Raw genomic sequence first — 16,380 nt, forward strand, 5'->3', positions numbered from 1 at the left:
GGCATGGGAAGAAAGGAGACACAGTTGTTCCTCAGTCTCCAGGACACACCCCCTACCCCCATACCAAAATCCCTGGATGCTCAAGTCCCTTATATAACATGGTGTAGTATTTGCACATAACCTACACATATCCTCCCACATACTTTAAATTAACTCTAGGTTGTATAATACTTAATACAATGTAAATGATATGTAAATAGTTGTGAATACAATGTAAATACTATGTATAGTTGCCAGCTCACAGCAAATTCAAGTTTTGCTTCTTGGAAGTTTCCAAAAATTTTTTTTTCGAATATTTTTAAGCCACAGTTGGTTGAATCCCTGGACATTGTACCCACGGATATGGAGGGCCGACTGTATATATTTACTTTTGTTTGTTTGACCTTTTTTAGTGCCATGTATTAATTTTTCAGATATTAAACATTGATTACTTAGTGAACATTTTATATTTTATTAGTTTTCATAGGGCAAACAAAATAAAATAGAACTAAAATTGACATCTTATACAGTGCTGTATGTCAATTATATCAAACTGGAAAAAGAAAAGATGTGTGTGAAGCAGGCTTCTCAATAAAACTTTTCATATCCTGACCAAAAAATCTAAAGCTCCAACTAGAAATTCACGTAGAAAGGAAAGGAGGGCAAATCCTTCACATAACCAAGGTTAAGTAATACCTGTTCATTATTATCCTTTTAATTCATGTCATCTTTGATTCCTAATCTCATGTGAAACTTGCTTGCAATTCCACACACTATTTTAATTTTGAATCAGCATCTGTCTACATCCTTAAAATTTGAGGGCCAGAATTATCTGGATAATGTCAACTTTTCTCTCTCCCATTATAACAGGCATCATTTACCACCCTCTCCCACCTCCCATTTTCCTCTCCTCTTAGTTATATGTAGTGCCCCTGATGGACTCATGAGAAAAACATTATTACTAGTGATGGTTGCAAGAATTAAAAAATCAAGTCCTCACAAATAAATCTACTTTCTGAAGCTTTTAAAAGATCACTTTAGCAGCCTAGAATTTAAAAAGTATCAATTAAAGTATTCACATGGAAAGGTAATAAAAGGCAGTGTGATATGCAAACAACACAACTTCGTGGTACGTTTAATGGAAGTATCTGTACAAAATGCACGGAAGACTAGTTTTTTAATGCCTGGAATATTTGTATTCTGACGTATTTTTTAAATAGAAAGATGAAAGGATGCTTTCAGATTCTGCTGCCAGTGAACCAAAAAATAAAATGGTATTTCCAATTCATTGTGTACATTATTTGTATGGATGACTGAAGCTTTTGAAAATTAAAATGTTTAATAAGCAAAGATTAATTTTTGTAGTTTATAAATAAATGACCGGATATTTGATTTTTTTTTTTTTTTTTTTTTTTTTTTTGCAGTATGCAGGCTTCTCACTGCTGTGGCCTCTCCCGTTGCGGAGCACAGGCTCCGGATGCGCAGGCTCAGCGGCCATGGCTCACGGGCCCAGCAGCTCCGCGGCACGTGGGATCCTCCCGGACTGGGGCACGAACCCGTGTCCCCTGCATCAGCAGACGGACTCTCAACCACTGCGCCACCAGGGAAGCCCCGGATATTTGATTTTTATTTACATTTTAATTAGAAACTTAATTTTACTCACAATGAAGTATATATGTATATATATTATACATACACACACAATGATGGGTCACAGTAAATTATGCATATATCTGTATTTTTAAACTACTCTCTGTTTTGAAATGGTATTGATCCTAGCAATAACACAAGACATTGTCTAAGTTCATTTTAGTCAAAATTAGTGTCTATGTGGAGAGAGAGAGATTTTAAGGAGGCATGGGAAATGCAGAAGCGGTGAGGTAGGAATGAAGGGAATTGTGATTTAAAATATGCGCTTTAACATTTCACTTTCTTTATCTTAAATCCAATGTAGAAACAGGTTCAAGAGGAATTTGCAGACACATTCAAAGAGAACTGACAGTCAATAGAATATCTCTGTTCATTTCAGTTTCATAGAAACCAATGTGTTCCTACTTAAAAATCCCAGTCCATGGTCTATTTGTAATGCCTTTCAGTCAACTTTATTTAATCTGACTTCTGGTTTCCATTTTTCTTCCAAGCCTTTCATGGTTAATAACTTTTTCAAGATTTGTAAGATGATGAACATTTGTCAGGTAGGTTTATCTGCTTATAACACTTAGTTAATCAGAAGAGATCTGTTGAAAATCTATGATTCAGAAGTCCTCTTCCAAGCTGTTCTTAGCTTTACTCACCTGTGTCCTAATGAATTCTTTTGGCTGAAAACCTTTGCAAACACAGTGATCAGACAACTCAAATGATGTGCCCTTCACTGGCTTCAGGCACTATAATCTATGTAGAAGTATTGAAAACCTTGCCTCTTTCTTTGACTTTAACTGTCTAACCTTACCCTGTCCTCCACTGCCAGATTAGGCCAGATCTGTTCTTTACTCAAAGAAACTCAATACTTACTGGATATCATCCAAGTGTCTAAAGTTCAAAGTATTTTACATCACTCTTCCCATCTCCCCTTCACTAGACTCTTACTCTGAGTTTCCGTTCAAGATAAACAGATTTACTCGACAGACCTCCAAATATGCTCAGTATGGACTCAGCACTGTCACTTAGCTCAGCATCCCCTTGTCTAGAATGTCCGTTCCCTCTTCACCTCTTTTCAACCTGCTTCTTTGCTAAAATTCCACCGTCCTTTAAGGCCAACGTCAAATGTTAGCTGTTTCACAAACCTGTTCTTGATTCACCCAATAAGAATGATCTCCTCTTGGAGCAACTTTCTGCTCCTCCAATACTCACAGTCAACCTTGTCTTATTGCTTAGTCATATACTCCTTCCTCTTAGATTCTAAGCTCCTGGAGGAACAACAGTTTATTCTTCTCTGTACAAACCAAAGTATCATGTACTGTGTCTTTCACACAGTAGGGGCTCAACCAATACTGATTGAATAAATAAACAATGGAAGTGTAGACAAGCTATTTCTTTAGCTGAAAACTTTTACAGGAGATTCTGGTTCCATTTTGGAGAAACCCAGGTCAATGTCTAAATTATCTCAGTTGTGCCTCTCTAAACAGGGTATAGATTTATATATGCAAGTGCCATACTAGCATTTCTTAAGCAAAAAATAAAAAAGGTTTCTTTACATTAGTGTCTTCTTCAAAGAAGATAGAGATCATTCAAGACACCAGATTTTTCACTTACTTTGAGGATCTTTTCAAAGAAAACTGGTACTTTGAAGCAGTAAACATGATATAGCCATCTGTTTGGGGTTTTAATACCAACTCAGCTAACGGAAATCTTACTTCATATTGGCTGAATCACTGACAAGACTTTTAAAGATAAAACGATTTGAGAAACAGAAAATGCAAAGCTGTCCATATTTTCACCACTGTGTGTACAGATTTTGAACAAATGTGATTAATAATTCACTTTTAAAAATTCAGTGGAATACCGGTAACCTAAGTGTCAGAAAACATGCCTAATATTCATATTATAAGATAACCATGCTCATATCATACTTTAAAGATGTGAGTGGATGTGAGGTAATCCATGGCTTAGAGGGGCAATCTTTCAATTTACCTTTCTTCTTTCCATTCAGTCTTTCAACACATTAATTAAAATGTCTGCTAAATGGCTGGCACTATACTAGCACAAAAATACATGGTGAGCTCATAAAGATATGGTCCTTGTGTAAATTTTACTTATATATAGTCCTTTTTTTACACAAAATGTAATAGTTTCTGAACTGAAGCCATTGTTTTTCCCTAAAACCAGCTCTTCTGCTTAGAGTTGTAAACTTTGCTAATACCATCATTTCTCTCCCTTTGTTTGAAGCCTCAGAATCATCAAGGCCCTCAATATTTGTCACACAAACTACTGCAAGATTATTCCTATAATGTGTACTAACTTCAGCTTTTTATACTTTAAAGCATTATAAAATATATTGGTTCAGCTTCTTACATTTATTACTTATCTAATTAAGGACTATTGACTCAAATTGACTCTTGAGGCAGTTATAAAATTGTCCCAAACTACTTTTCACATCTTAATATTTTTTATAAAGCTACACCCAGCTTCATTCAAACTCAATTATTTACTATCTCAGACATATTCCACCAATTTCCTCTTCTGTATAGTATTTATTCAAGATATTCTTCCCTGTGACCTACTCTTCCTTCCCTACATAATCACAGAAAGTATAACTTCCTTCAAGAAATATCTTAAATAGTAATTTCTCTATAAAGTCTTAAAGGAGTCTCACAGATGTTTACAAATATCTACAAATAAGATGTTTTCAAAATACAAATGTCATCATTTATATTTTCTAAGGAACTCCCACATTCTGCTTCACTTTGTCTAATAGTCCACTAGGCTACACAATCCTAAGGCAGAGGTAGCTCTATTTACCAGTGTTCAGAGATGGTACTCAGAACTTTTATTTGCTTATTGGTATTTCTGATTACAAATCTTCTTCTGAATCCTACATATCTTCTAAGTCTTATACTGAAATATGGTAATAGTGACCAACATGGTTCCCATACCAAGCAGAAGACCAATAATAAAACCCAGTGAAGGAAAGGGACTCTGATCTGTGGTGCTTTAGGCTTGGGCCATGCACAGACTTTTCATCATATCTATGGATTTCTTTTAACTTGCTTCTTTGCTTACTCTTCCATTTTATGTTTTTCTCTCATTCTTCTACTTTCTCTATCACTCCATGTTAGACAAGGAGCGATATTCTCTGGCATTTTGCTTATTTCTGCTAGTAGCAATCAAGGATTAAAATTTTCTCACTCCTGGGATATACTATAAAAAATGATAATTGCCTTTCTAGGCTATTGCTAATCTCTAAACTAACCTCCAAAGTTTGTGGAGAAAAATAAAATGAAGAGAATTCAAACTGAATTTCGGTGTTTATTTTTTAAACTCAAAAGAGTTGCCAGTCAACTTAGGTGGCATTAAAGGGGGAAAAAAACCCCAACCAAATTACTAAAGTTAATATAATGTGGTTTTGAATGTGAATGTATATATTGATATATAAATAAATTTATATTGATCAACTATATAAATTAAAAGAAAATGAAAATACTTCCATAGCTTTCTTAAGCACCTTTTCTTTCTAAGCTCTGTTTGCTTTCATGCAGTCTTCCATATTATCAAAAATGAAATAAAACTTGGAAAGAAAGCAAAGATGAATCTAAGCTGAAAATTATTATAAATACATTTTTTTTCTGCAGAAAAGTTTTCCAATAGCTATATTCTTTCTTAGGTTTTATTTATACCCATGACTTTGTGATAGAAGACAATGGTTTTCCCAATAAATGTCCCTTTTGAAATATGGAGTAAATTAAAAATAGTAACTGTAGTGAAACTGTAGATTATTTAGAGTGAATGGGTAGAAAACCACTTACCCCCAGTTGCCACAGTGATTTCACGTAGGAAATGGCCATAAAATGGAAAATCGAAGGACAGATTCACTCTCTGCAAGGAACAACAACCAGAAAAGAAAATCAATAATGTGCATAATAGTAAATGTAAAATGAAAAGCCTTCCACCTAAAAAAAATGATGCTTCTACTTTGCACCACTATTATTGTAGTTGACTATTAGAACCTGAATCTTGGATGGAAAGAAAGATTTTTTCCCCTGGTAATTAAATGTTTAAAGTATGTGAAAAGAATAAAGTTGTGCTGTTGTGGTCTGTTGGTCTGTTCTTCAGTTACAAAGGGAATCTAGAAGTTTCAACTCTGAATCAAGCTATTCTCTTTAACATCACCACTGCCTTTCAGTTGTCCACTACAAAGTAGGTCAGCCATCACGATAACCTTAGGGTTCTTTTTAGTTTGATTAATCTTCTCCAAAATAGTAGAGCATGTTATCTGTCAAATTTCACTGAATCTAAAAAAATATATATTTTATTTTACAAAATTATATATTCAATTTATCTTCTGTACATCCCAGAACAAAAGGCAATTTTACGGAACAAGATATTTTGCACCTACAGATCTAGACCTGCAGATATATTTATTTTTAAGATGTGATAAACTCCCCAGATTCAGTAGACAGATGACCCTTAAACAACAAGGGTTTGAACTGCGTTGGCCAGTTCCACTTATGAGGCATTTTTTTCCCAATAAATATAGTATCTCTGTTTTCATTTTACAGATCTTTAAATTATCGAAGTGTTGAGAAAAGTTTGATTAGAGATCACAATATATGAAATCAAAAGAACTAGGGTTTGAGTCCTGATTCTATCTAGCCCTTGGGTGAGTCATTTGTCAATTTCCTTATTTTTGAGGCAGAGATACCAGTGTGTGGATTTTCAAATGTGCGGGGACTGGCAGCCCTAACCCCCAGTGTTGTTCAAGGGTCAACCGTTTTATGTCCACTTTTAAAAGCACAGAATCAAAGAATAAAAGATGCTGGTTACTAGAAAGCTACTTTTACTTTGTAGAGAGGAAAACTGGAGAGACTTAGGAGGAAAGTTCATAAATTTTGCCCCTCTTTTTTCTAAAAAGGGATCTGAAGCTTTGGATATATATATTTATAATATATCTTTATATATATCTTTATATAGATAGATAGATAGTAAGATAAAAACAAGACACAACAAAGGAAAACAAAGAAAAAGAAACCCTAGATTTTTTGTATGTTTGAAATGATATGAACCAGATATATTATTATTAGGCAAGAAACAAGAAAAACAGGGAGCTATAACAAAGGTGATCAGCTGAAATAAAAGGATCCATAGGGAAATTAATTGGCTGATTTAGAGCCGAATAGCATGTACAAACCACCTATAGTAAAAGGTTATTATGTTAAAATTCAACAATTTCTATATCATATCTCTCCCAATATACAAATTAAAAAAAATAGAGAATTATATATAGCTAGATTAAATTTAGCTCTTTCCAATTGTGCAAATGATTGCTTTTTTATATCATCAGAGATTTCTAATGACTTATTTGGCATGATAGTAATCATTCAAAGTTTACAGTGACTTTCAATTAGGTTTTTTTTCTTTCCTTTTTAATGAAAGCTGCATCTTCAGAAAGGGTTTATCTTCATTTTTATTTTATGCTGACTAATGGGAACAACAAAACCTATTTTCACTGCACTAACTGAAATGAGTGGTTACTAATAACCCTAACATAAAAGCTTCAGTGGCAAAATCATATATCACAAAGAAAAGGTCAGACATAATTTTATAAAGGCACTTGCTGTAGTACACAGTTCTCCATCATTCTAATTTATTTCCATGCTCATGAGCAAATTGGTAAAATTTACAGCCCTTTGGCATTCTCACTTCCAGAATAAGAGTTTGGTTTAAACATCTATCACTAACATATCAAAGATGAACCAGAGGAATATGACAATTTCTCAGCCACAACAAATGTTTAAATATTTTAGAATAAAATTGAGATAAACAATTATATAAGTTAAAGACTGTTTTTGAGAAGTAAATAAGTTCTCAAGGAAAAATTGCTGATATATTATCCTGAAGCACAACATCAATGATTGAAATGTTTCCCTGTTTAAATGACCAGATACCTTAGTTATCACCATGGCCTGCTTCACACTAATAATAGCAATGACAATTTAGAAAGGTGTTACCTTCTCAATAGTTGTGAAATCTACCCGTTTCTCTCCAGGTACTACTGACACCTTTCCTCAAGTATAGATCACTTTTTTTTTTTTTTTTTTTTTGCGGTACGCGGGCCTCTCACCGCCGCAGCCTCTCCCGTTGCGGAGCACAGGCTCCGGACGCGCAGGCCCAGCGGCCATGGCTCACGGGCCCAGCCGCTCCGCGGCACGTGGGATCCTCCCTGACCGGGGCACGAACCCGAGTCCCCTGCATCGGCAGGCGGACCCCCAACCACTGTGCCACTAGGGAAGCCCAGTATAGATCACTCTTATTGTAATAACTTGCTCACAGGTGTCTTGGCTCCATTTTCCCTGGAATTCATTCTCTATACTATCTAGCATATCACTCCCCCACTTCAAATCATTCAATCTAGAATCCCATTGACCCTGGAATCATGCCAAAATAGTGAAAACGAGTTCTAAGACCCGCCACTGACTGGTCTCTCCTACCTTAAGATTCTCCCTTCACATTTTCTGCTCAGGCCAGCCTTCTAGAATAACTTTTAGTTCCTTGAAACTGCCACCCTTAACCCTGGGCTCTGGTACTTCAACATGATGTCTCTTCTGACTGTAATGGTCTCTCAACCTTGGTTGGTCATGGCTCCCCTATTCTTTAAGCCTTGGCTTAGTTTGGTTGGTACTCCAAACCTGACACAAGGACTTGGAGCAGATAATTTGTTTGGAAGGTGATCCTAGGAAGCATTTGCTAAAGGAAGTGGGAAAAGTGAGACAAGGAAAAAAGAAAAACTAGGAACAGTTATTGGATGTGTTACCACTACAGCCAGGTCTCCCCTTGGAGACCTTCTGAGAAAGAGTGGGGAAAATAGGCCTCAGAATCATCTCATTGGAGGTTAGGAGGCTGGGCTACTTATCCATCAACTCCTATCTCCTGTTGATCAACAGGTGCTCCTGTGGGCAGTTGAGTCCCCCCTTCCCCAGGATTACCCTTGCTTACCCTCAGGCAGAAAGAAGAGTCACAGCACTTGATCTGAGGAGTTGCAAGTACATTAGAAGCTGCCTCCCACAGCTTCAAGTGAACTCAGGGAGGCAGAAGGGATATGGGGCAAAGCATCAAGAGGGACCGCGAAGTGTCACATCCTCAGAGTCCTACTGCGACTTCTTAGCCCAAGTCATACTTCCTACTGTATCTCGCCTAGCACTCTCTCTATATACACGCACACATGAACCAATTGCATGAGGTTCAGATTTTAACTGCTTCAAAGTGAAACTCAGCATCAGGGTGGTTAAGAATGGTTAAGTGGGAAACCAAAATGTAAACCCAGATTTGAAAGACAACAAAGGCAATGCTCTTAATTACTGAGCTATTGAAAATAAAGTGATAAGAAGTGTTACACTTAAAGGCAAATTTTTGAAAATTATCATCCCTCCTTAAAACACATACAAACACAGACACACACACACACACAAACTACTCAAACATAAACAAAAATCATTAAGCACTAGAATTTCATGAAGGGCTTTAAGCTAATTTATTATATATTCAGTATAATTACCCTCTGGGTAATTGGATCATTATTTTACCTCAGTATGGTATATAAAATAGGCATGGGGGAGCTAAAGGAAAGTTTTATTTGTTCATTCATTCATTCATGCAGTCCGAAATCATTTATTCAACACCTTATATGTACCAGGCACTTAATCAGGGTCTGAGCATCATACAGTAAGTCCAACCCACTTTCTTCCTTCAAGGAGTTCAGAAGATGGTGCAGGAGAGCAACACGGAAGGATAAACAAGTAGGAACAGGCAGAGTCAGAGTAAGGATCCAGAGAGAACACCTAACCCAGAGGAGATGGCATTGAAACTCTTTAAAAGGAATTACCAGAAGCTAGCCAGATGAGACCTGAAGGCATGGGAGTGGAAGGGATTGTGAAAATATATGTAGCAAGTAAAACTGGAAGGATCGTGATTAATTGTACATAAAAGCTGGGAGCGGGGAAGAGCTGTCTAGAATGTAGGACAGGTTTCTAGCTGGGGGACTGGTGGACCATAATCCACCAACTGAAATGATGAATACAGGAAGAAGAGCTATTTTGGTTAGATGTGAGAAGGCTTGCTGTGTCACTAATTAATTACATATCCTTTAACTATATAATTAAAAAAAAACACCCCAAATTGTAAATGCCACAAAGGACCCTTCTGCAATCAAAAAGGCTAACAGAACCCTGGACATTGTCACAAAAAGCCACCGTAAACAAAAAAAGAAACGTAATCTTGAAATGTAGTTGACTTAATTGATGTACATGACAGAAACGTTTTCCTATCTTGGATCTCATCCCACAAGAAATATCTAATGTAAAAGGAAGAAGCATTTCGGAAAATTGTCATGTGAAGACTCAATAAATTAATTAACAGGGAGAAATATGAAATGAAAACTCAGAAGTGAAATTTTAACAAGCATGTGTGGCATAAATAAAATCAATTGAATTGGCTAATTCCTTACACTCTGCAGAAAGCTGGCTATTTGAAAGGAGGGGTATCATAATTTTGAGACAAGCATAAGAAGTGTCACAGGTGGGAGAAGAAATTTATGAAGCATGCTTTGAAAAGTTTGCAGAAGTATATAGATAGGTTCTAGGTGGTCTGCTGCAAATTTATGGCAGGTACAGCCACGTATGACTGTGACTTTTAAAACCACATCATGCTCCTTCACAGCATGCCCCGCGGAATCACTGCTGGGAACAGACTATCAGAGGCAATTAGGGCCATACTCAGAGATCTCTAACTGTGTCCCCACCTCTTACTGCCTCTTTTACATATTTTTCTTATGCCTATCGCCATCTGGCTTCTGACTAATTATTATGATCTCTGCTAATTCTTTCTTAATAACACAAGAATTATAAACCTATGTAAACACTATTTCTCAGTGGTAATACAAAGATAAATTAATTAGTCAATGCTTGTAAGACCTTGAAGACAGAAACCATTAGGTTAAGAATCTGGAGTGGGCACATTTATAATCCTAAAAGCCATTTCAATAGTCATTAATAAAAACTGCCTTTTGTTTTAAGACAGCTTCTTATTTACAGTAATAAGGTTATACTTTTCTGGTTCCCCCAGCCTTGATTTCATCTTTATAAGGTATAGTCTTGATGAAAGCAGCTTGTGGGAAAAAAATTAGTAGTAACTACTCTTTTAGGAACTGCTGACCTCGTGAGTTCATTACAGCAAAGGGTCCAGAGAATATGGGCAGTATCCATTTATTTAAGAATAAATTCATGGGGGCTTCCCTGGTGGTGCAGTGGTTGAGGGTCCGCCTGCTGATGCGGGGGACGCGGGTTCGTGCCCCGGTCCGGGAAGATCCCACGTGCCGCGGAGCGGCTGGGCCCGTGAGCCATGGCCGCTGAGCCTGCGCGTCCGGAGCCAGTGCTCCGCAACGGGAGAGGCCACAACAGTGAGAGGCCCGCGTACCGCAAAAAAAAAAAAAAAAAAAAAAAAAAAGAATAAATTCATGGATTAATCATTAATTTCTATACATATATTTTAACAGACTTGAAATTACATCCCAGCTTTGGTACTTTGTAGCTGTGTGATTTCATAAATCATTTAACCTCTTTAAGGCACAGTTTGCTCATCTGTAGTCAACACATTTCTTTAAAGGGTTATTTTATGGATCAAACGACCAAATGACACCTGGACCTTCATAAGCACTGAGTCAAGATTATATTATGTACCTGAAGGCGTCTAGCTTAGCAGTAGTTCCTTAAAACTCATTTCCTAAATAAAAATAGCTCCCTGTTTGACTCCTAATAAGTAGAAGGAAATGATTTGATATATGTTGTTTCTAATATCAATGCAGGCATATTCCTTTTCTAATAGAATCATATGACAATTAGACATTGTGTTCCTCAGCAACGTTATGATGTTTTCAGTTTTGTTATATTGAAATAATCATAACTGCTGTATTTACTGGTGTTAGGAGGATGAAATTAGCATTTAATATATCAGACATTACGCTAAGTATTTTGCCTGCATTTAGCAAGTATGAATGCTAAAATTAGGTGAAAGTATGACAAGAAACAGGATGTTGGTATGCAGAAAGTATCTTCCCCAAAGATACTAGATAATTACCAAAGGAAAAATAGTAAGTTTACAGTGAAGAAACAAAATCTGGCAGACATCACCTTAAGCAGGTGGTCAAAGTTAACATCACCAGTCATATTGACATCACGTACCTCCTGATGTGATGCATGATGAAGGACAAAGTATATCATTCCCCTAGTATTCTTGCCAAAAACAGATACCTGTGTTTAATCATGAAGAAGCAGTAGACAAACCCCAAATCAGGATCATTGTACAAAATAGCTGGCAAAGACTCTTCAAAATGTCAAGTTCATGAAAGATAAAGAAAGATGGAGAACCTGTCATAGGCTGGAGGAGACGAGACTATATTTGACAAATAAATGCAATGTAGGTCCTAGATTGGATTCTGGATAGGAAAAAAGATGGTTTGGGGACAATTCACAAAATGTGAATAAGGCCTTATAGATTCATTAAGAGTATCACACCAACATTAATTTCTTGGTATTGATAATTGTACCATGAGTAAGTAAGGTGTTAATATTTGGGGAAGCACGGTGAAAGCTATATGGGAACCCTTTCAATAATTTTTCCAAGTTTATTTATAAGCCTGAAAGTATTCCAAAACAAAACTCTAGAAGGACAAGTAATAAGTTCAAACCACCAGTAGTAGTAGAGTCAGGATTTCAATCCAATATGCTTGACTCCAAAACTCCTGAGTCTTGACCACGATATCATTCTATCTCCCTTCTTTTACACTAGGTGATCCTTTTCCTACCTATTAATAGACTTTCTATAGCTGTGTTTTCTACCTGATACTCTTAACATTGTCAGGGACTCACGTTTCTGTTCTCAGTAGACATAACTTTAATTTTCTTTAAAATTTAATAACAATGAAAATAGTTAGAAAGCTCCCAGGTGCCTGAGGCAAAAGCCACACACAAAAAAATCTGAGGAAGGTACAGAACAGTCTTCTCAGATGAAATGCACCAAATCACGGGGACTAGTGCCATGCTGGGTGGAGCTGTAGTGAGCTGCACACCGCTGAGGTCTGATGGCAACACGGTGGGTCCCTTCTCACCAGATAATGGGTACAGCCTGAACTACTCTTTTTTGCACATTTGAGAATCAGATGCTTCCACTTCTTATCCTCCAAGGATAGATCTAAGGGCCTATTTTCTAAACTTACAGAACATTTATTTATTTTTTTTTTTACAATTGTCAATGATAATGGCCTTTCACTGGTATATTCACCTATTTAACAAATATATTCACTTATAAAAGTAACATAAACGGAAAGATAGGAGAATGATAGAAATATGAGTATATATATGTATATGTATGTAGATATAGATGGAAAAATTTAAATCAGTAAGTTTCCACAACAAGCAACTACTAAAGAGAGAAAATGTACTATGCAGAGGCATTTCCATGTGGTTGACAGAAGTGCAAGCTTCTTTTGGTATACCCTAAAGTAAGATCCTGCTTCTAGGCCACAGATGAGCTGAGTATATTCCAGAAATAAAACAACTGCAGTGGGCAGGATGACTCGAAACAGTTTTACCATGTAGGATTTTTACAAAATGCAATTTTTTTTTTTTTTTTTTTTTTTTTGCGGTACGCGGGCCTCTCACTGTTGTGGCCTCTCCCGTTGCGGAGCATGGGATCCGGACGCACAGGCTCAGCGGCCATGGCTCACGGGCCCAGCCGCTCAGCGGCATGTGGGATCCTCCCGGACCGGGGCACGGACCCGCATCCCCTGCATCGGCAGGCGGACTCTCGACCACTGTGCCACCAGGGAAGCCCACAAAATGCAATTTTAAACAAACTCTCACACTCCGGGAGGAGTGAACAGGACATGGGTCTTTAATCCAGTGACTGAAAACACTGGAAACCTAATTAAAATATCAAAATGTCCATGGAAAGGGACTAATCGATATGCAAATATACAGGGAAGGGAGTGGCTCCTTTTAGAAATAAAGCCCATCAACTGAATTGATTTTCTGAGTTAGAAATTCTAACTGCTTCAGCACTTTTTTCATAACAGAACTGAGAACTTAATTAACCCTGCATATTGAATGACACTCTGCGTGGGACTACAGGTAAATTAGAAAACAAAATGTAAACATTTTGCAGTTACCTGATGCTTGCTCATATGAACTTGAGATTAAGTGAATTATCATCATATCTTCTGACTTCTCCCATTGCACGGTTCCCAGAAACACTTGGCTTACAGTAGCTTGCCTATACTTGCATGTTTTGAGAATCATTCAAATTAATGTGACTATTTACCATTCAGGCGGAGCGCAGAACATAAGTCTGTTCAAGGGCACAGAAAGTAAAACAGGATTTTATAAAGAAGCCCTGGGAGGGCAGGTAGGGGAAGGGGAGAACCAGACGTCAATTCTGAATTTTTCATGCTGCTCTAGGAACAAGGCAGTGATTCTACCAGGCTTCTCAAACCTGAGTGTGCAGGGCAATCACTTAGGGTTCTTGTTTAAAATAGATTCTGATTCAGTAGGTGTGGGGGGGAAGGGAGCTAAAATTCTGCATTTCTAACAAGCTCCCAGAGCTACTGAGACTGCCCCAGGAATCCCACTTGGAGTGGTGAAGGCTTTATGTCATATAAATGGTCTTTGAAACTCTAAAACAGTGCTCTAAGGAAGCTTTGACAAGCGTGAAATGGGTTAAAAGGATAAATAGACTTGATTCCGGATAACATCATCTCACTTCATCTGTTAGCACTCAATTGACCTGAAATTTTCCATTTAAGGAAGTAAAGGATAGAGGTAGCTCCTAGCCCAGCACCTTTAAAGCAATGATTTGCAAAACCTCTTTGCAGCCCCAGTACACCTGAGGGCAATGATACTGCTTACTTCCTTGACCAGAGACTTGGACAGGGCAGGAAAAGTATTCCTATGAGTTCATCCTTGACAGACTGAAAATGCCCTCCCTCGCCTCCGCTGATTATAACCTGTCCTCCCTTCTTTCCTGTCACTGGAAAATGACTGTTTTAAAGTTAAAATGCTCACATGACGATGGTTAGTATCGATCTTAACAGACATCAGTAGAGCTGTAGTAGCCAGGGTTTCAACACTGTACAAATGTTAAATCATTCCATTCTAGTAGCAACCTTAGGAAGTAGGTACTGTTGTCATTCCCATTTTACAGCTGAGGAAAGTGATTAACAGACAGTAAATAACAGACTTCAAGTCACCCAGCTTATAGTTGGCAAAAGTGGGGACTCACACCCAGGCAGCCTGTTTCTAAGTCCACATGCTTAAACACTATATCAAGGTGCCCCTCAACGGACATTGAAACAGCACGTAAAACACTGACCAGCTTAAATTGGTTTTGCTCCCTTAAATCAGGTTGTTGATTAATCAAACCTGGAGTTATTTTACAGAGACAGCAGTGCGCATGTGCAAGACAGGAACCCAGTCCTCCAGGCTGACCCTGGAACTTAAGACTCTTCAGTCTACAGAACTCAAAGAATAGAAATGCTTCCACTGGTGCCCTTTACGAAGTGAGAAGTCCTTCAATACGGAAAATCCAGCTCCCAGCAGCACAAGTAACTTGAGACTAGTCAATCAGCTTCCAAGTTTGAAATTCCCCTAACCCCTTAAATTTCGCCCCGAACGTGGATCTGAGACAGATTTAAGCCCTGCCTGCCTCCCTACCAGTCAACCTGCAATAAAGCTGTTTCCTTTCTCAAACAAAGGTGTCACAGTATTGGCTTCTATGCACATCAGGCAGGGAGTCCTTGCTTGGTAACAGTGTGTTAAGATTTGGAATTCAGTGCTGGCAGAGCTCCTGGGAAGGGTGATTAAATCATTCAAAACTTGACTACAGGTTGAAATCAAAATTTAGGCCAAGTCCAATTTTAACTCTTCAGACTCCTCTGCTAACATCTCCTCTTTTATTTTTTTTTAAACTTTTTACTTGGAACTAATTTCAAATTAAAGTTACAGGAATAATCCAAAGAGCCCCCTACATCATTTATGCAGATTCACCAGCTTTTAACATTTTGCCACAGTTGGCAATTTTTGGATTTTTCAAAAGCTAAGTAAATTGATGCCTCTGAACACAGCTTCCAAGAGCTGCTCCTTTATCCACCCTACCCATATCTACAGTTTGCTCTGCAGGGCTCAGGGCTCAGGTGCCTAAACTCAGCCTATTTATCAGGAGCAAAACTTACTTCGCATTTCTTCTCAGAGAGTGGCCGCATAACAAGAAATTCCTGGCAATTTATCATTAATTGAGAGTAGTGAAACGTGTTCTACTTCTGGTCCCACTGGAGTGGAACAGAGCGCCTTCAGTGAAAAAAGGATGAGACACCTACTTTCTGGGGCTGGAATTCCAGGCACAGCAGAAGTTCTGATGGGAAGGCAATTTATAAACAAACCATGTGAGACCTTGACTATTTTGCCAAGAGTAATCATCTACCACCTAAGTCACAGGCTATAATTTAGTAAGAAGAAACAGACAAAAAAAAAGATACTGAAAATAGGTATAAAATATATTTTTAAAAGATACTAAAATACTAGCTTGTTCAGGAAATCTCAATTCCAAAATGTCTTAAGTCTTTCATCTTCTACAATTTAAGGTTTTTCACCAGAATTCTACCTACTTGCTTTTAGTTATATTTACTCTTAAGAAACATTATAG

General features: G+C 37.5%; 1 protein-coding gene across 3 annotated transcripts in view; it reads right to left on the reverse strand.

The window, feature by feature from the left end:
* Window positions 1-16,380, reverse strand: part of PLXDC2 (plexin domain containing 2) — a 409,788-nt gene that overhangs the window by 199,020 nt on the left and 194,388 nt on the right. For all 3 annotated transcript variants that reach the window (XM_081229343.1, XM_081229341.1, XM_081229342.1), the window contains exon 4: window positions 5,442-5,511. In XM_081229343.1, the coding sequence (XP_081085469.1) occupies window positions 5,442-5,511 (70 nt within the window). The remainder of the gene's footprint in view (window positions 1-5,441; window positions 5,512-16,380) is intronic.

Source organism: Mesoplodon bidens, assembly GCF_964165515.1.
Source record: "Mesoplodon bidens genome assembly, chromosome: 3".
NCBI classification, from domain to species: Eukaryota; Metazoa; Chordata; class Mammalia; order Artiodactyla; family Ziphiidae; genus Mesoplodon; species Mesoplodon bidens.